This window comes from Eumetopias jubatus, unplaced genomic scaffold (genome assembly GCF_037043125.1).
Source record: "Eumetopias jubatus isolate StellerSeaLion01/CBP00866 unplaced genomic scaffold, mEumJub1_p1.0 scaffold_1, whole genome shotgun sequence".
In the NCBI taxonomy this organism is placed as follows: Eukaryota; Metazoa; Chordata; class Mammalia; order Carnivora; family Otariidae; genus Eumetopias; species Eumetopias jubatus.
This window is the reverse complement of record NW_028274807.1, coordinates 29,285,006-29,310,903: the sequence shown is the minus strand read 5'-3', so window position 1 is coordinate 29,310,903 and position 25,898 is coordinate 29,285,006. Positions and strand designations below refer to the sequence as shown.

The 25,898-nt window shown below is 36.1% G+C and overlaps 1 protein-coding gene across 1 annotated transcript in view; it reads right to left on the bottom strand.

Moving 5' to 3' along the window:
• Window positions 1-25,898, bottom strand: part of LIPI (lipase I) — a 58,632-nt gene that overhangs the window by 11,509 nt on the left and 21,225 nt on the right. Inside the window, exons 4-8 of the mRNA XM_088024136.1 lie at window positions 24,457-24,558; window positions 19,017-19,106; window positions 17,873-18,040; window positions 15,825-15,917; window positions 6,974-7,085 (exon numbers count right to left, since the gene is read on the bottom strand). Of these exons, the coding sequence (XP_087880262.1) occupies window positions 6,974-7,085; window positions 15,825-15,917; window positions 17,873-18,040; window positions 19,017-19,106; window positions 24,457-24,558 (565 nt within the window). The remainder of the gene's footprint in view (window positions 1-6,973; window positions 7,086-15,824; window positions 15,918-17,872; window positions 18,041-19,016; window positions 19,107-24,456; window positions 24,559-25,898) is intronic.

Sequence of the window (25,898 nt, the reverse complement as noted above, 5' to 3'; positions counted from 1 at the left end):
CAAACAATAACATATTTGTTAAAGTATTTATTAAAATAATTTAAAATACAACCCAACAATTGCACTACTAGGTATTTACCCAAAGGATACAAACATAGTGATCCAAAGGGGCACCTGCACCCCAATGTTTATAGCAACAATGTTCACAGTAGCCAAACTATGGAAAAAGCCCAGATGTCCATCAACAGATGGATGGATAAAGAAGATGCAAATACATTATACACATACACACACACACACACACACACACACACACACACACACGGAATATTACTGAGCCATCAAAAAAAATTAAAAATTAAAATTAAATCTGACCTTTTGCAATGACATGGATAGAACTAGAGGGTATTATGCTAAGTGAAATAAGTCAATCACAGAAAGACAATCATCATATGATCTCACTCATATGTGGAATTTAAGAAACAAAACAGAGGATCATAGGGGAAGGGAGGGAAAAATAAAATAAGACAAAATCAGAGAGGGAGACCAACCATAAGAGACTCTTAACAACGGAAACAAACTGAGGGTTGCTGAGGGGGAGGGGGTAACTTGGTGATGGACATAAAGGAAGGCACATGATGTAATGAGCACTGGGTGTTATATGCAACTGATGAATCACTGAACTTTACCTCTAAACTAATAATATGCTAATTAATTAATTAATTGAATTTAAATAAAATAAAAAATTTAAAAAACTAATTTAAAATAAGTTAAAACAAAATAAAATAATAATACATGCATCTCCATACAAAATTATTTGGAGATACTTTTTGAGAAAAAAGTGGGACATCTTGTCTTTCTGACTTGGGTGTCTAGATTGTACATTTAAGATTAGAGAAGTCCTGGGTGCCTGGGTGGCTCAGTTGGTTAAGTGACTGCCTTCGACTCAGGTCATGATCCTGGAATCCCAGGATCGAGTCCCACATCCGGCTCCCCGCTCAGCGGGCAGTCTGCTTCTTCCTCTGACCCTTCCCCTTCTCATGCTCTCTCTCTCATCCTCTGTCTCAAATAAATAAATACAATCTTTAAAAAAAAGATTAGAGAAGTCCCCTTATGCTTCTTTTTTTAGACCCTGAACAACTATCATAGTTCCCTGAATGGGCTGGGTACTCAAATAATAATTCTTCATTGTTCTGTGCCATTTTACCAAATATTTGTGAATTAAAGGAATAATTATAAAAGCCTCAGATTCAAAAGGAAAAAATAAAGGTAGAATTTAATAAGTACAATTTTCCGAGCATTTAAAGTGCATCCAGAACTGTAATGAAGTTCGACATACTTGATCTTATTTAACTATCTTAACAACTCCCTTTATTAGGTCCTATTAGTATTGCCATTAACAGATGAGAAAACTGAATATCAGAGCATATAAGAGGCTTTCCTAAGCTAGTGAATGCAAAGCCAGAACGCAAACACAGTCATGTCAGTGTTCTTCATCACTCTACTCAAATTCCTCATCCTTGTTTGCCAGACATATGGGGGCCTGGAGTCAGTTAGATCGATATGGATCTGCTTAACTACAAAGGGGACCGCAAAGAAGGAAAAGGAGGAGGAGCAGGATAAGTAGGAGGAGGGGGAAAGCAAAGGAGGGAGAGTGGGAGGAAGGGGGAGAGGAGAGGAGGAAGCAAGGGAAGAAGAGAGAAGGGAAGGAAAAGGAAGAGGAGAGAAAGAAAACAAAAATCTGTTGTACTGGGGCACCTGGGTGGCTCAGTCAGTTAAGACTCTGACTTTGGTTTCAGTTCAGGTCGTGGTCTCAAGGTCACGGGATCGAGCCCTGTGTGGGGCTCCACGCTCGGCACACGGTCTGCCTGAGAGTCTCTCTTTCCCTCTCCCCCTGCTCACACTCTCTCCCTCTCTCTCTTTCTCTCTCTCAAATAAATAAATCTTAAAAAAAAATCTGTTGTATTAATTCCCTCCTTCAAGGCAGCAATGACTGGCTTAAGCAAAGGCAACAATCACACGTAGAACGGACGAAGAGTACGTCCAGCACTTGTGCCATCTTAACTTTATTCCCACCTTGTCCTCCTCTTGAGTCTTCAAAACAACTAGGCCCCCAAAAAGGTTGTCATCACACTCCTCAAAGCCCATTTCTGCTCCTTCCAGGCACTATTACTACCTCCTCTTTCATGGAATATAGCACCAATGATCATATCGCTAATTTCTGTCTAGGACCTTATCTGGATTTCTCAGAGATACTTCAAAGTCAGTATGTCCAGATGGGAATGTGCTCTCTTTCCCTACAATTTCACACCCACTTTAATGATTTCGAATACCAACTGTTTGCTCATGACCACCAGATCTCTGCCTCTAGGTGAACTCTGTCTGCTGAGATCCAGACGTACATATTGACTGTTATTCATCATGTCTACTTGGATCTCTCAAGGATGTCTGCAGTTCAGTAGGTCCAAATCTAAATGACGTCTTCCCCAAAAACCATCTCTCACCAAAAAACAAAACAAAACAAAACCCAACAGCTTACAAATTTCTTTATCATTTTAAATGGCTCTACCACGTATTACCCAAGCCAGACAATTAGGATTCACCCTCAATATCCCCTCTTTTAACTGCTACTTCCAATCTATCATAAATTCCTACTGACTACACCTATGAAATATCCTGAATCTGCTTTGAATCCATCCTCAGTTTCCATCTCCACTACAAGCACTCAGGACACCATTGTTCCTTGCCTATATTCTTGCAACGACATCCTGTCTTTTCCCTCATCAACCCACTGTGATCAAATTGTTTTTCCGAAATAAAGATCCAATCCCAGCTCCAACCAGACTGGCCCAACTAAAACACTTTAGTGGTTTTCATTTGCCCAGTGAGTAAAATAAAATCCTAGAAATGCCCTCTAAGTTCTAGTTCTTACAGAATCTAGGGGTTTACTACCTCTCTTATATCTCTCTTGCTTTTCCTGCCTCCATTCTAAGACATTATAAAATTCCTTCAGTTCCTAAAATGGGCTATGTTCTCTCCTCCTTCAGGATCTATGCATTTATTGACCCTTCTGCCTGGAATATAGCAAAGCAGATGAATCCCTGCTCCTCATTTAGGTCTCAACTAATATGAAATGTCTTTAGGGAAACTTTTAATGACCACACTATCCCCTATTTTATGTTTCCGTACACACTATAATTTGCTTCAAGACATTTTTCAGATTTTATTTATATATTTTTATTTATTTTTGATTACTGTTATATCCTTCATTAAGCTGTAACTTTAGTGAGGGTAGGACCATGTCTATTTTTCTCATCACAGTATCCTCAGCACTTAGCACAGTCCCTAGTTCAATGCAGAAACACATTAAAAATTGTTTGAATAGAGGAATGAGGAACATCATCATTTTATCTGTATTATGTATTTGTAAAGTCTATCGGCTGCACTGGACAGAAATTATGTAAAGACAGCAATCTAATTTGTCCAGAACTGTATCCCTAATTTCTACTACAGTTACTGGCCTATAGAAGCTTTCAAGATATTATATTGAATGATTAAACTGGCTCCTCTCCATGACCTGCTGGCTCAGTAAATGGCACCGTAACTTAAATATTTGCCTCAAAATTGGCTTCTTTCCTTCAATTTCATATATTTAATTTATCATAAAAACACATCTATTCTAAGTCCTAAAAACAAAACAAAAAAAAAACAATACAAAACAAAAAACATTTCCGCGAATTTAGTCCAGGCCTCCATCATCTCTCACAGAAATTACTACAACAGTCACCTCTTTGGACTTGTGCCACTCTAATCTCTCCATTCCTCATCCTCTGAGGGAATCATTCTAACCAGAATGTCCAAAATTGATACCTCCTGTTTAAATTCCTATATTGATGTATTAATATATTTGGCATCATATTATAATGTGTGAGTAATTTTAAGTGACAAAAATTATTACATTGTAACATTCAGTATAAAAATCAGGATAAGATCCTAATTTTGCTAAGTGAAAAAAAATAATGCAGAGGGGTATGTACATGAAGAAAGAGGAAGGAAATGAGGAGGTAGAGGAAGAGAAGGAGACATAGATGTAGACCAAATAGTAAATGTGAACATCCCTGGATTACATAATTATATATGATAGTCTCATTTTCTACTGTATGACACATTTTTCTAGAGTGAGCAAATATTCCTTTTCAATTTTGAAAAGGGAAACAAAAGGTCATTTAAAAGTCTCTGGCTTCCCTGGTTTCTGAAACAGTTCAAATCCCGAAGCATTACCAAAGCTATTAGCAAAGAATTATTTAATAGAAAAACAATAAAGCCTATGGCCAGGCTTAAATGGACAGATTTGCCATGAATATATCATCCATGTTTTATATTCCTTCATGAAAAATGCACGAAGTCAAGTATGTGGATAAAATGCGTCAATCTTTCACGGTGCTCTGCATAGACAAGGATGTTTATGAAGGAAATCAAGAATCACAATTGCCTTGCCTTCTGGACAAGTTGGAAACAACTGCTCTCGGACTACAGTCTTTGTGCTATTACTGAACTCTGCTATTGTCCTATTTCCGTGCCTTTGAAAGCACTCTCTCGCTAGGCCTTGACTACGGTCTCTCTCCTTCAAATGCTTTCCTTGCTTCTTCCTCTGTACACCCACAGCACATAAGTATTCTGCTACTACAGAACTTATTACTCAGAGCTCTAAATATGCATTAGTCTCCTCCAGGTTTCTGTGACTTCCTTGAGAACAATACAGTGCTATTTTATCTTGAATACCCGTTATTTGGTGAAATGCCTGAATAAGTTCCGTTGGTGCTGAATAACACTGTTGAATAAGTGGATTCAAAAATCTAAGAAAGCATGTGTCGTATAAAAATAAATAATGGATCATACACATATGTGTGTTATATATATGCACATATATACACTATTTTAAGTGATTTGAAGCAATAAACTATTATAAAATAACTATTATTATAACACTGTCAATCAGTGCTCAAAATTAAGTTTCTCTTAATAAAATATGGGCCTTGGGGTGCCTGGGTGGCTCAGTCATTAAGCATCTGCCTTCGGCTCAGGTCATGATCCCAGGGTCCTGGGATCGAGCCCCGCTTCGGGCTCCCCGCTCTGCAGGAAGCCTGCTTCTCCCTCTCCCACTCCCCCTGATTGTGTTCCCTCTCTCGCTGTGTCTCTCTCTGTCAAATAAATAAATAAAATCTTTAAAAAAATATATGGGGGGGCGCCTGGGTGGCTCAGTCATTAAGCGTCTGCCTTCGGCTCAGGTCATGATCTCAGGGTCCTGGGATCGAGCCCCGCATCGGGCTCCTTGCTCTGCAGGGAAGCGTGCTTCTCCCTCTCCCACTCCCTCTGCTTGTGTTCCCTCTCTCACTCTGTCTCTCTCTGTTAAATAAATAAATAAAATCTTTTAAAAAATAAATAAATAAAAGAATAAAATAAATAAAATAAAAAAATTATGGGCCTTGATATAAATGAAGAATTTGAAGAATCGGGAATCCTAATTTGATTTATTTAATATTCTTCTTTGGGTGACTGAGGGGAAGTTGAAGAAAGGGAAAAAAACAAAAAGAATTGATGCTCACTCATCACCAGTTCTATCCAACTACTAAATTATCTGCAATGCCTTTAATCATTTTAAGAAAATTAAAATTTTAAGGATCTAATATTAAAAATATGTTTATCCCAATGTTTAAAAAAATTTTCCTGACTTACAACTCAGAACATTATTTCCAAGAATGGCCTTAGTATCCCATGATGAAGTAGTCTTTATGTCACTTCAGTACATAGGTTCTCAATATTTTATCATAATATACTTCTTTTACTATTATTTTTCTTTGTGGCTTTCAAGGTTTTAAAGATTTATCTACAAAACAAACTTCATTTATTATGAGATACAGCTACTTTTTATATTTTAATATCATTTTAGATTTTAAACAAAGGTTCATAATAATCTTGTAAAATTACATACATCACTTCCATTGTTTGCAATGCTAATATGCAAATATATAAGCATGCAGAGACTTTTCCCTGGTTCGCTTTAGTGGTTGAATAAGTTTGGGTATCATGATGTATGCAGGTCTGAAGCCCATCACGCATCAGATTTAGTCAGTTCAGGTACTGTAACTACCTAGACTATGCCAATAGTAAAAACTGGATATACCAACTATGCTTCCTGAAATTCTAAAGATGTCATCAGTAGTCAGTCTAAACTTAAACCAAATTGTTCTAAGTCCAGGCACAATAAAATAAAGTGTATCTTTTATTTCATCACTAGACATGGTACCAGTGAGCATTGTGAAAAGTCACATTATTTAAAAAATTTCTAGAAGTCTAGCACAGCAGGTTGGAAACTACAATTTTAATAGTAGGATACACCTCCATACCATTCTTTTGTTTAACAGGAAATGAATTTCTTAGTTTGAGAATTTATTAAATACATAAATATGCATTCAACAAATTTAAGCTGAGAACATTCTTTGAGATGATTAGATAAAAAATATGTATATATACCTACACATACATATATACACAAAGAGTTAAATAGAAGATTAAGTAAAAACAAAACACCCTTCTATTACTTGTGGAATTTGTGGCTGGGAGTGGTTCTCTGGAACACTGAAATTGGGTCACTCTACTGACAGAAGTTGTTAGACATTTATTCACATCACTGTGAACACAATGTTGCCTGAAAACCAGAGAGAATTAGAAGGCAAGTAGTTTGAGAAGAAGAACACTGAAATGAGAGTTAGAATGAGAGGGAAAAAAAAGTTTCCCCTAATGTTTGTAGTTCCTAGGTGTGTATGACATAAACAAGTTAGTCGACTTCGTATTCAGCATCTTCCTCCACAGAATGAATGAATTAGAATATACACCTGAGATTCTTTTAATATTTAACATTTAAGGTTCAATGGATAGAAAGATTACACCATTTGTATTATAGTCCAAAGGAGATGCTCAAGAAAACAAACATTTAATTTATGAAAGAAAAAAAAATATAACTTATACTTACTCATAGAGCCTTGGCTCTTCAACCATTCCAAGCTGGTTTAATAATTTAAATGTAAAATAGCCATCCTCTATAGTTTTATCCAGAACAGTTATAGTGAGAACAAAATAATAGGCTGTAAAATAAAAATATAGAATGCAATTCACATTATTATTTTTTCCTTATTTTTGGTGCCTATGCAGATACACATGTATGTATATATGTATGCAATCTAGGCACATATTATATATGCACATAATATTGAGAGCCACTCATTAGGTACATGGGTAATATATTTTACTTTTTGTCAATTTTTAACTAGACTTGAAAATGAGGAATGAAAAAGCCTGCCAGAAAGTCATAGGTATGATGAAAAGTTGGCCAAATAATTAGAGAATACTAACTGGTCTGCAAACCAAAAAATTTCAGAATTTAGGTCAATGAAACAATTTTTCTTTTTCAGTAGCACAACTAAAGTAAATATGATAAGGTTCCTTAATTCTCTGATGAATAGTCCTAGGTAAAATTGCTTGACAAATATAATTCCCAATTTCACTGGTTGTTTAGGAATGCCTGTAAAATTAAGTATTTCTATATATACCAAGCTCATAATAGTTTTTATTCAAAATGCCCCAGCTAAACATTGATATAGTAAATCTTCCAGAGGCAAGGATGCTGACTTAATCACTATACTCAATATAGTCTGAGCTATACAGAAAGTTCTGACTCCCTGTGAGGTTTTTTTTTAAAGCACAAGAAGAATTTATTAGGAAATATGTAGTTCAAATAATTATTGAGGGCCAGAGAACAAGGCTCTGCCAGAAGCCCCCCCACAGCCCAGAACTGCTCCAAGATCCCACTACTCCCACCTGCAAACAAGAGCTAGAAGATTAGCTGAGAAAACAAGTTTAAGACACTTTCATTTCTATGATGGGAAGATGTTGATGCATCTGGAGGGGAAATACTCAGACAGGGGCGCCTGGGTGGCTCAGTCGTTAAGCGTCTGCCTTTGGCTCAGGTCATGATCCCGGGGTCCTGGGATCGAGCCCGGCATCGAGCCCCGCATCAGGCTCCCTGCTCCGCGGGAAGCCTGCTTCTCCCTCTCCCACTCCCCCTGCTTGTGTTCCCTCTTTTGCTGTGTCTCTCTCTGTCAAATAAATACATAAAATTTAAAAAAAAAAAAGGAAGAAATACCCAGAGGGAAGATTTAAATTCGCAGCAAAGCAGTATTTTTAAGTGCTCACTAGGTCTACCCCTTTTACCATTTAACATCAATATCCACTTTTCCTCCTATACTTCAAGTATGATGCCCTTATGACTTAGATGCCCAACCCCCAGTCCCAAGAACAGCCAAGTGGACTACATTTTGCTGCAACCCAGTGTAAGGTGATGCCCATTCTTTTAGTTCTGTCGCAATCCTGTTGTGATATTGCAACTTAAGGACTAGAATGTGCAGTCCATCTCCATCAGAGGTAGACACTAGTCCCTGTACTGTGAACCATCTCTTAGAAGAAAATGTATAAAAAACAGAACATGGAATATGAAATTTTCTTATGAGAAATACATGTACTAAAATCATGCCTGCTAGCTGTTAAATGTTGCTACTAAACAGACAGGAGTAGTAACTTCTTGTTTTATTCCTGATGCTGAGTATTACCTCAAACAAGGTAATGTATTTATCACCGGACCTCATCAATTTCTAGCACAAGAGAGTTAAGGACCACTTCTTACTTTGAAGTGACTGCTCAGCTTTAGACAAAATACTTTGTTCCATCTCACCCAAAAAAGCAGATGTTCAGACTTTCTCAGATGACATCTGGTAGCATGACATATTGAGATGTTACAGAATAAGCCCACCTCTTGCTACAAGTACACGGAAATGATGAGTGTACAATCCATAAATTAAATATAAAACCAAGCTCAGATGAAGGTAGGAAAAATATTAGGAAGCAGAAATGAAGAGAAAGTAAAGGCAAATTTAAGATAGACTGAAGCCCTGGATCCCTGCAGGACTTGAGAACTGGATGTAGGGAGACTGAGGCTGCAGTGTCAACTTCCATGCACAGGAGACGAGATGCTAAGTGACAGAGCTGAAATGAAAGTCCCTGCACAGAGCCAGAAACCTTAATTCTCTGTTCTGTCATCAAAGAGGAACTTGGAAAATTCTTCCTACTGGTTGTTTATGAGTCTTAGACGGGGGGATAAATTTTCCAAGACTAAATAAAACTCTAGGTAACATGGAAATTTTTTTAAAGATTTTATTTATTTATTTAATTATTTGAGAGAGAGAGAAACAAGTGGACTCTGCCCTGAGCATGGAGCCGGTCGCGGGGCTCAATCTCAGAACCCTGAGATCATGACCTGAGAGGAAATCAAGAGTCCCATGCTTAACTGACTGAGCCACCCAAGTGCCCTGGTAAGATGGAATTTAAATTAGCACTCATCACTTGCTGAAGAACCTCCCTCCCCCCCCCAAATTATATTAAAAATGCTCCAAGACTATGCTACATAAATTCTGGAAAAAAACAAAATCCAACTTGCTCTGAAGAGAGAATTTTGAAGAACTAACTACTGAGAGTTTTCTATATTTAAAGAATACATGAGTTTTTATTTTGAAATAGCACAAATATCTTTCTTTAATTTTTAAGAGACTTAAAATGACCATTGAGACTAGAAAATGATAATAATAAATCATGAATAGATTAATTAATTAATTAATTAATTCAACCAGAAGAAAACTATAGATTATCTGCAGGAAACAATTACACTGACAATAAATGAAAAAAGAAATTTATCTGAAAAGAAAATTAATATCTTCAAAGTGCTGAGTGAAAATACTCTCAATGTAGAATTCTACCTTGAATTAAATTTGCATTCCAGAGTAAGGAAAAGATAAAGACATTTTCAAGGAAAGAAACAAACTGAGAGAGACCAGAAGTGAAAAGTCACTAAGGATATATTTTAGTAAGATAGGAGTTAAACTCAGAAGGAAAAAGTGGGGGAGGGAAAAAAGAACAAGATAAAAGGTAGAGAACTAAAATTGGTAAATATGGTGAGCATTTGTTGTAATGATAACATTCATAATAAATACTGATTGTTAAGTAACGTGAAATAAAATACTACAGAACATAATATTCAAGATAGAAAAGAAAACAGGTTCAAAGGCTCTATGAGACAAACTGTTGTTGTGATAGAATCGGATAAAATTGGGAGTCAAAATGCAAGTTTATGCATAAAGCAAAAAGAAGCAAGTCACCAGGAAAATATAAAAATGCTGACCTTTATATATCTAAGAAATCACAGCCTCAGAATACATAAAACTAAAATCTAAACAATGTGGCTGCCTGCTTGAAATAAAAGATTTAAATAGGATTCAAATTCCAACACAATAAACAAAATGTCCAGGATGTGATTAAAAATTGCCCATTATACCAAGAACAAAGACAACCACAACTTTGGTGAGAAAGGACAATGAAATGATGCCAACACTGAGATGAATCAGATGCTGGGATTATCTGACAAAGATTTCAAAGAAGCCATCATAAAAATGCTTCAAAGTCAGTTAGAGCCTCTTGAAAAAAAATGAATAGAAAGATCTGAGCAAAGAAGTAGGAGCTGTAAAAGAAAACAAAATAGAAATCACATAAATGAAAGCTACAGTAAAATATATAAAACTCACTGCATGTGCCTGATGGTAGAGTGGATGATAGAGGATAGAAATTAGTGAAATTGAAGACAGATCAATTGGCCACTCAATCTCAGCAACGGAGAGAAAAGAGACTGAGGAGGGAAAAAATGAACAGGGCCTCAGATACCTTGTGACTATAACAAAGATATAATATCTGTGTTATCGTGTCAGGAAGAGAGAAAAGAGAGTGGGGCAAAAGAATATTCAAAGAAATAATGGCAAAAGATTCTCTAAATTTGGTGAAGAAAACAAATATGCAGATTCAAGAAGCTGAGTGAACCTGAAACAGGATAAACCTAACCAAATCTCACCAAGTCATATCGTAATTAAACTTCAGAAAACGAAAAACAAAGAAAAAAATTGAAAGCAGCCCAAGACAAATGACGTGTTATCTATAGGAGAACACCAATTTGAGTCACAATGGATTTTTTATCTGAAACTATGGAGGCCAGCATTTTTCACACATTATGTGGCACATTTTTCAAAGGCCAAAAGAAAGAGCTGAGCTCTGAACCTTATATCCAGCAAAGGTATCCTTTGAGAATAAAGGAGAAATAAAGGCACTCTAAGACAAAGACAAACTTAAAGAATTTATTAGCAGACTCGATCTCTTAAATATTGTAAGAAGGGATTTCTTCCAACAGAAAGGAATTGAAATCATCTTGATGCATCAAAAACAAAGAGGTAAAAATGGGAAGGGAAGACATCTGCATTCATACAATATGAATACAATCCTTTTCCTCATGAATTTTATACATTTGATGATTGAGACCAAAATTATCACGCAATCTGCTACTCAAGACAATGAGATTTTAAAGTGGAGAATGTAAAGAAACCTAAATGCAAGTCAAGTTCTCACACTTCACAGAAAACGTTGATATCAGGAAACTGTGAAACAACATATGCTTATTGTAATTGTGGTAGACCTCCCCAAATATCTCCATGTCCTAATCTCTGGAACCTGTGAATATGTTACTTTAAATGGCAAAGCATAATTAAGATCTCAAACGGAATTAAAATTGTTAATCAGCTGCCCTTAAAATAGGAAGATTATCTGATTTAACGCAAGTGGGAGCAATGCAGTCACAAGGATTGTAATCACAAAGCCTTAAAAGCAGAAGAGGAAGACAGAAGAGAATCATAAAAAGAGATGTGATGCAAAAGAAGGGTTGAAGAGATGCAGTGGGTGTGAGTGAAGACTCAAGCCACCACTGGGGAAGAAGGGGCCAAAAGCAAAGGAATGCATACAGCCTTCAGAAGTTCAAAAAGTCAAGGAAACAGATTCTCCCCTGGAGCCTCCAGAAATGCAGTCCTGCTGACATTTTGATTTTTGCAATGACACCTGTGTCAGTCTTCTGACCTACAGGACTGTAAAGATAATAGATTTTTGCCTTTTTAATCCGCTAAGTTTGTGGTAATTTGTTATGTTAGTGACAGAAAAATAAATACATATCTTGATGTGAAGAATGGGATGCTCTTGTAACAAATACCTAAAAATGAGGAAAAGGTTTTGAAATTGGCAATGAACAGAAGCTGAAAGAATTTTGAGGAGCATGATAAAAAAAACCTAGATTACCTTGAACACATTGTTAGTGGAAATGTAGATGGTAACAACTCTGCTGGTGAGGCCTCAGAAGGAAGGGACATGTTATTGGAAACTGGTAGAAAAAGAATATTTGCTATGTAGACACAGAAAGCCTAACAAAATTATGTCCTATGAAATTATATGGAAAGCAAAAGTTGTAAATAAAGAAATTGGACATCTAGCTGAGGGAATTTCTGTGCTAGCAAGGCTTCAAAGTGTGGCCTTGTTTCTTATTGGTGTTTATGGTGAAATGTGAGAGGAAAAATGTAAATTGAGATAAAAGTGTTAAGCAAAAACAAACCTGGACCTAATGTCTTGAAAAATCCTTATCCTATCAAGTTTGCAAAAGATACTAAAACTAAGAGATTCACCATCAGGAATTCACGCTCTAGAGAAAAATCTAGCAGTGTGGCTTGACAACCTTTTGCCTTAGAAAGATCAAAAGGTCAGAGAATTCAGTAACACAAAAGGCTCTTTGGAAAGATTAAGTATGTGGTTCTTAGATTCCCTCAGCCACCTCAGCAGAAGCCCAAAATAGAGATAGGATTATCTACAAAAAATATCTGGAAGTACCTCTTGACCAATGGAATGAATCTCTGACATATACGGACATCTACAAGGTTTTTGACAATGTTGTAGCATAAACACTGTCAGCTTGGATGGAAGGAGACAGAGTACAAAATGAAAGAATGTTGTTGGACCCCCAAAATTTTTCAGGCAAGGAACAGGCTGTTAAAACTATTCAGCTGTAAGCATAAGTTACAATTTATACAAAAAAATAAAAATAAAAAAGAAGAAAGAAAGAAGAAAAAAGACGACTCTGAGAAGCTAGAACATGGAGTCGTGAACCCACAGAGCAGACCCCAGGAGGAATAAACCACAGAGAATTATTCCCAACCTTGAAACCAAATGGAATTTGCCTCATTGGACTATAAAATTGCTTCAGACCATTGACTCCATTTTCCTTTCATTTTTTTCCCTTTTGAACAGGAATGTCTATGACCAGTATCCTATGCCTGTCTCACCAATGTATTTTGGGAACAAATAACTTGATTCTTGAGTTTCATAGACTCACAAATGAAGGTAATTGTGCCTATGGGTAGATTCTACCTAGAGCCTTACCCAAATCTGATTTAGATTTGGAATTGAATGATATAGTTTGGAACATTTTATCTGATGACATTAGATGAGATTTTTTACTTTGAGTTGATGTTGTAATCAGTTGATGATGTTGGAGACCAACAGAATCATATTGGCATATACTGAACACTGCACCCAACAAAAACAGAATACACGTTTATTTCAAGTGCCTATGAAATATTCAGCCAGATAAGCTATAAAAAAAATGCAACAAATTTAAAAGAATTGAAATTTTTTTTTAAGATTTTATTTATTTATTTGACAGAGAGATGGAGCCAGACAGCATAAGTGGAGGGAATGGCAGAGGGAGAGAGAGAAGCAGGCTCTGCACTGAGCAGGGAGCTGGATGTGGGGCTCGATCCCAGGCCCCTGGGATTATGACCTGAGCCAAAGGCAGATGCTCAACCATCTGAGACACCCAGGCACCCCAAAAGAATTGAAATTATATAGAATTTGTTTTCTAAACATAATGACTCTAAATAATATAATCAACAATAGAAATCAATAATAGAAGGACAACAGGAAAATCTCTAAATACATGGAATTAAACAACATGCTTGTAAATAACCCATGGTCAAAAAACCTACAGGTAACAAACAATGCTTTCTTCTAAGATTGGGAGTAAGACAAGTTGTCTGTTCTCACCATTCTTATTTTAACATAATACTGGAAGCTCTAGCCACTGAAATAAGTCAAGAAAAAGAAATAAAAGGCATATAGATTAGAAAGGAAGAAGTAAAAGTTTCTCTCTATTTGTAGATGATATGATTGTTACATAGAAAACTCTAAGAAATCTATTTTAAAAATCCAAGAAATAATAAGTGAATTCAGCGAGGCTCCAGGAAACAAACTCAATACAAAATATTCAATCCTATTTCTACCTTCTAACACAGACATGGGGATATAAAATTTTTAAAATATCATTTACCATCACTCAAAAAATTTTTTTTAAAAATAATTATTTAGGTATACATATAACAAAAGATACAGAGGGCCTATATGCTGAAAATTACAAAATACTGATGAAAGAAATCAAAGAATCAAAGTAAATGTAGAGACATAACATGTCTATGAATCAGAAGACAACATAGTAAAGATGTCAGTTCTCCCCAAGTCTATCTATAGGTTTAATTCAATTCCTATCAAAATCCCAGCCAAAGTTTTGTAGACATAGACAACCTTATTTTAAATTTTTATTGAAAGGCAAATACCCTAGAATATCTAAAATAATCATGACAAAGAAGAATGAAGAAGAAATACTCATTCTACCTGATATTAAGGCTATAGTATTAGCTATAGTAATTAATAATGTGTTGTATTGGAAAAGGGATAAGCCGATAAATAACAGGACAGAGAATGGAATCTAGACCAAATAGAAATATGCCTAAACAAATATCCTTAACTGATTTTTGATAAAGGTACAAAAGTGTTTCAATAAAGCAAAGATAGCCCTTTCAATAAATCATGCTTGAGCAAATGGACATCCATAGGCCAAAAAAAAAAAAAAAAAATTAACCTCGACCTAAACCCCACATATCATACGAAAACTAAATCAATAATGAATTACAGACTTAAAGGTAACATATAAAACTATAAAGCTTTTAGAAAAAAATGTGGGAAAAAATCTTCAGGACCTAAACTTAGCAAAGAATTCTCAGAAATGAAAAAAAAAGTTCTATGAAAAGAAGAATAATAAATTAGATCTCATCAAAAGTAAACACTTTTGACCTTGCAAAAGTCCTTGTAAAGAAGATGAAAAGATAGATTATAGACTGTGAGAAAATATTTGCAAATCAAGTACCCAACAAGGACTACTATAAAAATATATGAAGAAAACTCTCAAAACCCAACACTTCAAAAAAATGCAGTTGGAACATGGGCAAAAGACACAACACACATTTCACCAAAGAGGATATACAGAAAAGATATTCACTATCATAAGTCATCAGGGCAACAAAGATTAAAACCACAATAAGGCATCACTATCCACCTGTTAGAATGAATAATTTTTTTTAAATGATGACAACAGCAATTGCTAGTAAGAAATCAGAGAAATTGGATCACTCATACTTTGCTGGGGGAATTGCAAAATGGTATAGTGCACTGAAAAGCACTTTGTCAATTTCTTATAAGACTAATTAGCTTATGACCCAACAATTGCTTTCCTAGGCCTTTATAAAGGAGAAATAAAAACTTAAAATCACATAAAAACTTGTATATAAATATTCATAGCAGCTTTATTCATAATAGCCAAAAACTAAAAATATCCCTGATGTCCTTCAAGAGATGAACAATTAAACAAACTAAAAAATCAAGTCCTTGTTTGAATTTGGCTCTAAAAAATTTCAGAGTTCCTTGAAATTACATGATGGAATTGGACTGGGTACGAAGAACATTTAGGAGAAAATATAAATTAGTATGTAAAACCAATCATTTGTCATTTGTTGAAAATGTTAACTTACCACAGAATGGACTTGTGCCAGTAGTATCCAAAAACACGGTGGTCTCTTCTCTCCTTTCTTTTAAAACATCTTTCCATAGCTCAGCTTGATAACCTAAGATTTGAGAAAGAAAACACTAGAAACAAGGGGCGCCCGGGTGGCTCAGTCGTTAATTAGGTGTCTGCCTTCGGCTCGGGTCATGATCCCAGAGTCCTGGGATCGAGCCCCACATGGAGCCCCACATCGAGCTCCCTGCTCAGTGGAGAGCCTGCTTCTCCCTCCCGCTCTGCTACTCTCCCTGCTTGTACTCTCTCCCTCTCTCTCTCTCTGTGTCAAGTAAGTGAATAAAATCTTAAAAAAAAAGAAAACATTAGAAACCAGATTTCCATCAAATAGCACACAAAGCTTTCAAATCACTAAAGGAACTAAAGAATCAATGCATTATAATAATAATTGTAATAATAATTTATGATTTTTATAACTTAAAAACCACTTTTCCAACAATTTTATATTCTATTCATTTTAATTACATAATAAATTAAATCCAAGATTCACAAACAAATCCCTCCCTGGAAATCTTACCAGAGCTGAGGATACTCCATATGGCTACAATCCATTTGTAGCAGTTTTTATTATTTCATAAATTCAGAATTTTACTTGTATCTCCTTTTAGTAAATTCAGCAGAATAAAATGATTAGATAAAACAAACACAAAATTTAGTTCCATGAGTACAGCTCCCAATTCTCCTACATATACACATTCATACAGATATACTATATATGTGTGTATGTTATAAATGTGTCATATAGATAGTATCTAAATATACTATATACTACATATATAATATATATATTCCAGATACATACATTATTAGTACATTTGAAATATTATAACACACACATGCATATATTTAAAATGTTTCCTACTTTATGTATTTGTCTGTTCCCACATTGCTACCTCCAAATTCGAAATGTGAATGTAGTAAAAAGAACACTGAATTGAGAATTAAGGAGTTTAACTCTAGTTCTCACTTGTGTCCTTACATAATCCTTCTGTTCCCACTGGGTCACAATTTTCTCATTTATATGGAAAAACAATGAGACCAGAAAAGCACTCCCCAACATGAGGTCTGGAGAAAAAGAATCCCACAAGATGGCTTCTGGACAGAAGGGTCTATGAGAAAATAGGTCTGGCCAAGCCGGCAGATTGCCTGCCTCCCCCAGAAATTCTCTATGCATGTTAGTATAAATCTCCTGCTGAAGAAAACTACAGAAAGTGGATTAATTCAGTCGTTGTAATCGCTTCCCATTTCACTGAGCCCCTTTGGCCTTGGAAACATTTCTAGCAGATCCTGATCATGACACTGATAAGATGTTATATGCTCATGACACGCTTGGGATCTGGTGATCTGTTTGGAAAATCCTGAGCAAAAAACAGCCTCTGAGATTCTTTCAGCTCTACCGTTCTATTTTTATGTGGATTCTTTTTTCCTCCATAATTTCCCACAGACAGGCTGTCGTTATCGAAAGTTGCAATACTTAACTGCTCTTGCCAAGCTTTATCGATTTGGAAGGTGTGAACCATGTATGATTCATGCCTACTTGCTAATAGCAAATGAAAAGCTAACTATGGTTTACACCTCTCCACTTGCTCCTACAACTTTCCATAAAAATAAAAACCTTCAGTGTCACTAAGAACGCACAAGTCTCAAAAAAAAAAAAAAAATGAATGCACAGTCTCTTTCTTTAGTGGAAATACAGATGGATGATAGATAGTGAGACTCCTTTACAAAACAAGAACAAGGGTCATCATGAGACCACCAAATTTGCACATACATTGAGCACAGTTGGTTAAAATCCATTGAGCAGTTGATTAAATTCTTTTCACTAAACACCTTAAAAATATTTAGTAGGAAATAAATTATTTCCTCTGGTTGTTCCACAGGTAATTTTTCCATAAAATGCTTAACATGTTCCCAGGTAAATATGAAAGCTTCCGGCAAAAATACTGACAATTATGTTATTCATTTTCCACAAAAATTTAGAGTAATTAAAACAGTCTCACTTACCTAACCTAGGACATGATTTTTCGTTGAAGTTGTCACAGTCTACACATGAACCAGCTTTGAAATCTTCATATGAAGGACAAGGAAATGAAATAAAATTGCAGTTTGTTTCCAAAGAGGCCATGAACAAGTAAACTGCTCTCTGGTGGTCGCATTTAATAAACTGAATTCCTTAGGTGTTAAAAATCAAGCAAAAGAACTGTAGATGTATTAAACCAAGTTCAAGTAAATTAGAGAAAAATTAAAGGTTAAGTTCTACTCAATACTACGCCATTGTGAATATTAAAGTGTTGACTACAGTGCACAGTTTTATCTCGAGCAATTAAATAAGCAGCACCATTTAAAATTTAAATTTAGTATGCTTTTACATGAGATTTATAAGAATTTTTTCTGAAGTAATAATTACCACAGGGGACAAAATGTTTAATTTCAATAATTTGACAAACTCTACAAACACAGTGCTACCATACTTAATAACTATGTGCTCATCTTTCCCTTCTAATCCCACACCCCTAACATTTCTGTTTAATGTCAGAGAGGACTATGAAACCAGGTAACATTAAAGCTTTATCATGTCCCTTTCTTTCCCCAACTCCTCACATCCTTATAGCCTTTGACCAAACTTCGCTAGCTGTAGTGGCCTTTCACATGTGTTACTTGACCAGTTGTCACGGTAGACCTCAAAACATCGAATTCTTCTGACTCTGAAGTGAGCCAAAGTCCACACCTGGAGCAGCTGCTCGGCTATTTATGTAATAACCAAGTGCAAGAAATTATGAATCTGTGCTTGTACAATATTAGAGTGATGGTAAAGATTAAATCCCAAGCCCAAACTCATGTTACATGATACTTTGGCCATCTGTGCTTCTTCACTGACTTAGCACTTCTCCTAATGTTTAAAATGATGAAATAAAGCTGTTAAAACTAATGTAATGGATCCCACCATGACCAAATGGGTTATCTACTGGTAAACTTTATGAACTGAGAAAAATCCAATTCAACCATTTTTTGCCAATCACTCTCCTGAATAATGAGCAAGGGTGATCAAAATCTTACCAACAGATTAAGAAGGAAAAAGTAAAGTAAAGTTGATTTTCCTTCATCATTTGAATCATATATAATGCATTCAAAATTACTATTGGTATACCTGAAAGAATGGATTTAGGACAGCCAGGTTGTGTTTTTCCTCCATTTGGATAAAAATCTATATGTCCCAAGGGTTCTTTAATGCCTAAACCTAAGAAGAAAAACACTCAAAAATCACAAAGTGAATATAATCAGGTCAACACTTTTACAAAATAAAATCTATAAATTCTATTGAAAGTGACTCAAAATTTGAATTGAAAATAAAAGAAATGCCATTTTTAAAAAGATACATTTTTCTGGTATTAATGCCTCAAATTAATTCCTCATGAAAATTATGTCATTAATTTAACACATTTCCTAGTCATCAATTTACTGTGGGCCCATCACAGTTCTTTGTGCGACAAATATATAAGTAAAAAAGAAAAACAAAACAAAACTCCTTTTTGTAGTGGAAATTACATCTTAGTGGAGGAAGACATAATAAACAAGTAAAAATATAGTATGTCAGATAATAATAAGTGCTGTAGGGAAAACACAAGTAGCGTAAGAGAGTGGTAAGTGCTTAGTCAGGGTGGTAGGTTGGCTGTACTTTTAAGTAATTTGGTTAGGGAATTATCCACTGAGGTCGTAAAGTCAAGCAATGACGTGAAGGATGTGAGTGACATAAGTGAGACAGGCAAGTAGAAAATTATGTGAGCATACCTAAAGTAGTCAAAGAAGCCAGGTTGGCAGGAGTATAATGGCTAAGAGGGAGCACCAGAGGAAATGAAGCCAAGTCATATAGGACCTTTTAGGCCAGTTTGATGATTTGCTTATACTCTGGATAAGGCCTAAGACCTGATACTAGATTCACTAACTGGAAAAATCTAAATATGCTGCTTCAGCTGGACCAAATTGGGCCAGAGTGACATAAATGTGTGCTGTGATTTAAGGGCTTCTGTCTATCTGTGGATCCTCGGGGCACTGGGGAAGGTGCAAATGCTGGGGGCTATAACCCAGGGAAGGCATGGGAATGAAAGAGGGTAGCAAGCTCAGAAAAATCAGGGATGTGATTAGATCTGAAAATCTTGCTGCCAAGTAAAGTTGCAATGCTTTGGCTTAGGGCACAAGAAATTTCCTACAACATAATAAACTCTTGAAAGTGATCAGCAATAGATTTACATAACAAAGATAAATACTTAGGTCTGACAGTAGAATTAAGATGGAGTGACAGGATTTAGTGAAAGTATGGAACAGAATAAGATAACTGCTAATTAGGTGTTAGCAGAGCATGAGGACACTGGGCATGTGCATTATGGGGGAGGGGAGTCAGTGTGTAAGGAAAGGCAAAAAACAATTCAGACTTCATTAGAACTCCTAAGAATCCAGGGAAGCATGAGAGTGATTAGATTGTGACAGTGGTGAGGGTATGCTAGCCAATCCCTCTTTACATTCCATCATCTGCTTGCATTCTCCTAAATATGACCAAAAAAAAGTCCAATAATTTTTTTAAATTTTGGCAATCTTTACAATTTCCCTATGTCTGAATTCAACATGGAGTTCCAAGACTAGGGGTTCCAAGTTGGAGCCATCATTTTCTCCAATCTGCCACTAAAGTAGAAATAAGCCAAGAAGACTCCTCAGGAATCAGCGACAAGCAAAAGACATTTATATTAACTTAGAAGCAGGCCTTGATTCATCAGGCATGTCTTTTCCCCTTTACCAGATGGAAGGGGCAGAGAAGTTTGGTCTGTTTAGGTCATTCATTCCCTTGGTTTCAAGGAGGGTAAGGAGAGTAGATAGGACTTTTTAAATTTTCTTTTTATTGTAATTTAATATACATACACACAAACAAGAGCATAAATCTAAATATTAATTAATTATTATAAAGCAAATAGCCACTTAGCTATCACACCCATGTCAAGAAATAGCACCTAGAAACCCTTAGCTCTTACCTAATTACCAGCTTCTCCTTTTAAAAATAATAACATATTTTTTTTAAAAAAAGATTTTATTTATTTATTTGACAGAGAGATAGAGAGAGAGCACAAGTAGGCAGAGTGGCAGGCAGAGGGGGAGGGAAAAGCAGGCCCCCCACTGAGCAGGGAGCCCGATTCGGGACTAGATCCCAGCCCCTGGGATCATGACCTGAGCCAAAGGCAGACGCTTAAAGACTGAGCCACCCAGATGCCCAATAACATCTTTAATAAAGTAACTTTTTTGCTATTCTTTACCTTCCAAGGATGCCTCCCAAAACTTAACAGTTTAGATTTGCCCATTTTGGAACTACATATAAATTGACTCATATTTCATGTATGCTTTTGTGTATGCTTTTATTATAAACTTGCTTTTTTATAATAATCCAAATTGGGTGTGATTCATTATCCATTTTTATATGTTGCAGAATGATTTACTAATGTGATGTTTATGTAGAAATTTTGCACCCATGATTATAATAGAGAATGTCCACAAATTTTCTTTTCTGTAATGTCTATCATCTCAAGTTTTGACATTTTTATGATAGCTTTTAAAAAAGGTTATAAACAGTTGCCTACATTTTATTATTCTCTGAAACCGTTTGTGTGAAAGTGGTCTTACTTTTCCCTTAATTGTTTGGTAGAGATGAAAAAATTTGCCTAGGGTGCCTGGGTGGCTCAGTCGTTAAGCGTCTGCTTTCGGCTCAGGTCATGATCCCAGGGTCCTGGGATCGAGTCCCGCATCAGGCTCCCTGCTCAGCGGGAAGCCTGCTTCTCCCTCTCCCACTCCCCCTGCTTGTGTTCCCTCTCTTGCTGTGTCTCTCTCTGTCAAATAAATAAATAAAATCTTAAAAAAAAAAAATTTGCCTAGGATTTACTTTGTTGGAAGTCTTTAAATTAGTTTCTATCTCATTAATAATTATAGAATTATTCAAATATTGTTTCTTAATTTGTCAGTTTAGTAAATGCTTTTGCTTTTTCATAAAATTTTTTCTATTTTATATATCATACCATATAATCATACATTTTCATATTTATTTGCATAATATTGCTCATTATATCATAATATGATCAATTTCATACCTGTAGTACCTGTAAGACTATCTCTTTTTCTATTTAATTTTATTTTTTTAATATATATATTTTAAAGATTTTATTTATTTATTTGTCAGAGAGAGAGAGAGCACCAGCAGGGGGAGTGGCAGACAGAGGGAGAAGCAAGCTCCCCACTGAGCAAGGAACCCGATGTGGGGCTCGATCCCAGGATCCTGGGATCATGATCCGAGCCAAAGACAGACACTTAACCAACTGAGCCACTCAGGTGTCCCTTTATTTTATTTTTTTAAAGATTTTATTTATTTATTTAAGAGAGAGAGCGCTGTGCGTGCACCAGTAGGAAAAGGGCAGTGGGAGAGGGAAAAGCAGGCCCCCCGCTGAGCAGGGAGCCTGATGCGGGGTTCCATCCCAGGACCCTGGGATCATGATCTGAGCCGAAGGCACATGCTTAACGACTGAGCCACCCAGGCACCCCTACCAGGTGCCTGTTGTAAATTATTGATATTCATTGTGCCTTCTCTCTTTGTTCTATTTTTTCTCCCCAAGAATATATTAAATTGGAGGGTGATATATAAAGTCTAAGCACTCTATATTCCTTCAATACATGGAAAGAAGGTAAAAATGAGATATTTTACAAGCCCCATGTAAGGGTTTCAAAAATACTTCCCATACTCTATGCATCAGGAAACCTGCTGTAAGAAAAGTGACTCCAAACTTACCAGTTTACTTCCCTGGAATTTTTCTATCTTCTGGATGTTGGACTGTAATTTTTTACTGATATCCCAGCAAGGATATTAGTCCAAATTATCCAATTCACAATTTTGGAAGGCCACATAGCTTTTTTAACATATACAATCAAATATGGACAAAAACTACTGGTAAGTAGAAGATGCACTCACTGATTATTATTCAAGGAAAAGGTAGTCTGCCAGATATGTGCTGACCCCAAGTATCTCATTCAGAAATTCCTTGAGACAGGTGGATATGCAGCATCAAAATTCTGTGTCCCTCATTTGCAATGGTTGTGAAAAGATCAATCAAAGGTGCCAACAATGTGGCATCTAGTGGTTAGATTTGATAGTCCAGGTCATCAAAAGATGTTGAGAGTGGAAGATAATAGAAATAGTTTTTTATTAGGAAAAGCCAGAAATGCAAACAAAAATAATAAAAAGTATGAAGAGCCAATTCAAAGGGCCATAGGTAAAACTGAAGTTGGAATTTCAGACAAAGAACTGCAGAGCAATTGGGCAGTAGGTGCACTGTGTGTGGGGAAAGCTAAGTTAATATAAAGGGATAAAGACAAGGAGGGCTTGAGAGGTTGAGGTATCACATTCGAACTATGAACCTTTGGGCACTAACTCCCTGTGATACATAAGATAACTTAGATTCCAAAGAAGGAGCAGAACGATACCCATAGAGGCTCAGCCCCCTGGCATGTAGCCATAGAAGCTGAAAAATTGTCCTCTGTGGCATTTACGGCATTTGTATCTCTCACAAAGGCATTGGTATGAATCTCCACAAGGACAATTCAGAGGACTATGGGAGCAAATAAATTACCTGGACCAAAGAGAAAAGAAACCTGAGGAAATAGGGAAATCAAAACAGCCTGAGCATCACTTCCTCCTTTCTCCATGGTAGCGCCATATCCTCCCCATGCCCACAACGAGAGCACATGGAAATTATCAGCTGGTCAGAGCAACAAACTGGTGAGGCACAGACTCTGGAATCATAAGGCTTCAAATTCTGGCTCTGCCACTTGTGACCATGACCCTAGCTTCCCCATCAGTAAAAGGGGGATGATATTTATTTTATTTATCTCATGGGGACTTAGAAGAATGCCATAATTCATTCACAGAAAGCATCTAAAACACTGCCCAAAGTATAGGAAGTGCTCAATAAATAGTAGGATCATTAATTTCAAATGAGGAAGGGGCTCAGGGTCATCTAAATTCTTCCTTGAGTGTCTGTCCAAAGCACTCTGGCCCAAACTACCAATAGCCCATTAGACATTTTCAGGAAGACAATTAAAAACCATAGAGAAATTATGTCCCTACCTCTAGGGGAGGGTATTCTCTATCTGTGCCTGAAATGCTGTGTTCAGTTCGAGTTGATACACATCACAGTGAGAAAGTGGAGAGAATGGTAACCTAAATACGGCAGGAACAGGAAGCACGGGAGAAACTGTGATCAATCAAAATTGTCAATAGCATGAACAAGATGAAGTATTTTTTTATCAAGTTTCCATTTTTTAGGATAATATGACAGCCCTTGAAACCTGAAGGAGGTAAGCCGATGGCAAAACCTGGCCATTTGACACCACAGGACATCACAAACTCTAAGAAATATCACTTGTGGGAAATATAATCATTTTATGATTACAGACTCATCGTCACTTTACCCACTACTCTTTCTCCTTTCATGTTCTCCTCTTCCCCAATGTCTACATCTTTTCATTTTCAAATAATTAAGCAATAAATCCTACATTGTTACCATTGGTATCAGAATGGATGACATCCACAAACTTGGCATCAGTGTAATCTAATCTGTCATTAAATGATTTTCCAGAGAATTTTGGCCCAGCAGGGTCAAGACCTGAAATTCAAGAAAGAAGCTATCAATTGATTAATCAATTCCTACTACAGTGTTTATTAGATCATATGACTGCACTATTATTAAATTATAAGCATGTCTATATAGTTTCAGCTTAAACTTGCAAAAAAGCTAATATTAAGATAAATTAAATTGGATGAATAGCAAGTATCTTCATTATTTGAATGATACTTTTTACCAATAGTCAGAGTTTATCAACAATCTAGTGTTAAGGCACACTTAGAGATGCCTCAACAAAATACTGTAGGTTTTATTTTTTTAGCATTTTTATTTAAGAAATACTTAGGGGTAAACCGATAGTAGCTATATAGTTAATAATAAATAACTACTACTGCCCTGAGTGGGGTGGGGGGAATGAATAATATCCTGGTCCTGTCTTGAACCTCATGACTTACCAGTTCATCCCAGATCTATCTGCAGTTCTAAAATGATTTTTAATTGCCAAATACAATTTGGGCTCTGGCATAAAACATATTATTATCTTATCATTCATTTTTCACAAAAGTTTTCCATATACACACAAGAAAACAAAAATGTATTAAGAGTTCCATGGAATATAGATATTATTTCTGGTGTATTTGAAATTTTATTTATTTTTTTAAATATTTATTTATTTGACACAGAGAGAGAGAGCACAAGCAGGGGGAGCAGCAGAGGGAAAGGGAAAAGCAGGCTTCCCTCTGGGCAGGGAGCCCTACATGGGGCTCGATCCCAGGACCCTGGGATCATGACCGGAGCCGAAGGCAGACATTTAACCGACTGAGCCACCTGGGCACCACACCGTATTTGAAATTTTAAATAGAAATTCTAGTGTCATGACCTACTGACATGTATCAAAAAGGCAGGGAGTGGGAAGGAGGTAAAATTCAACAACTTGAGAACATCTATGCAATGGAAGATAACAATCATCTCAAAAAGGATATTTTAAAAAGTAAAATGTAATGTTGCTCATCTCAAGCCCTTCTCCTATCCCTAGTTTATTTAGCCCACTTGGCTGAGTGAGACAGAAACTTCTCTTCTCATAAATAATTCTGATGTAGAACTACCACATTTGCCGGATTTTTAAACCCTGATGATTGCTTGGCCTGTGGAGTCAATCAAACTGGACTAATGTGTGAGTAAACACACCTTAACATAAAGTAGGATGACTATGGTGGTTGAAAGAGAATGGGCTTTGGGTGCTAGAAAGTTTTGTATAAATCCTGGCTTAGCTGTTAAAAACTTTTTGACCCCCTCCCCCTATATTAATTTAGTTAACCTGTTTTCACATCCGTATAATGGGGAATAACATTAAAACCGATCAGAATAAGTAAGGTATACTT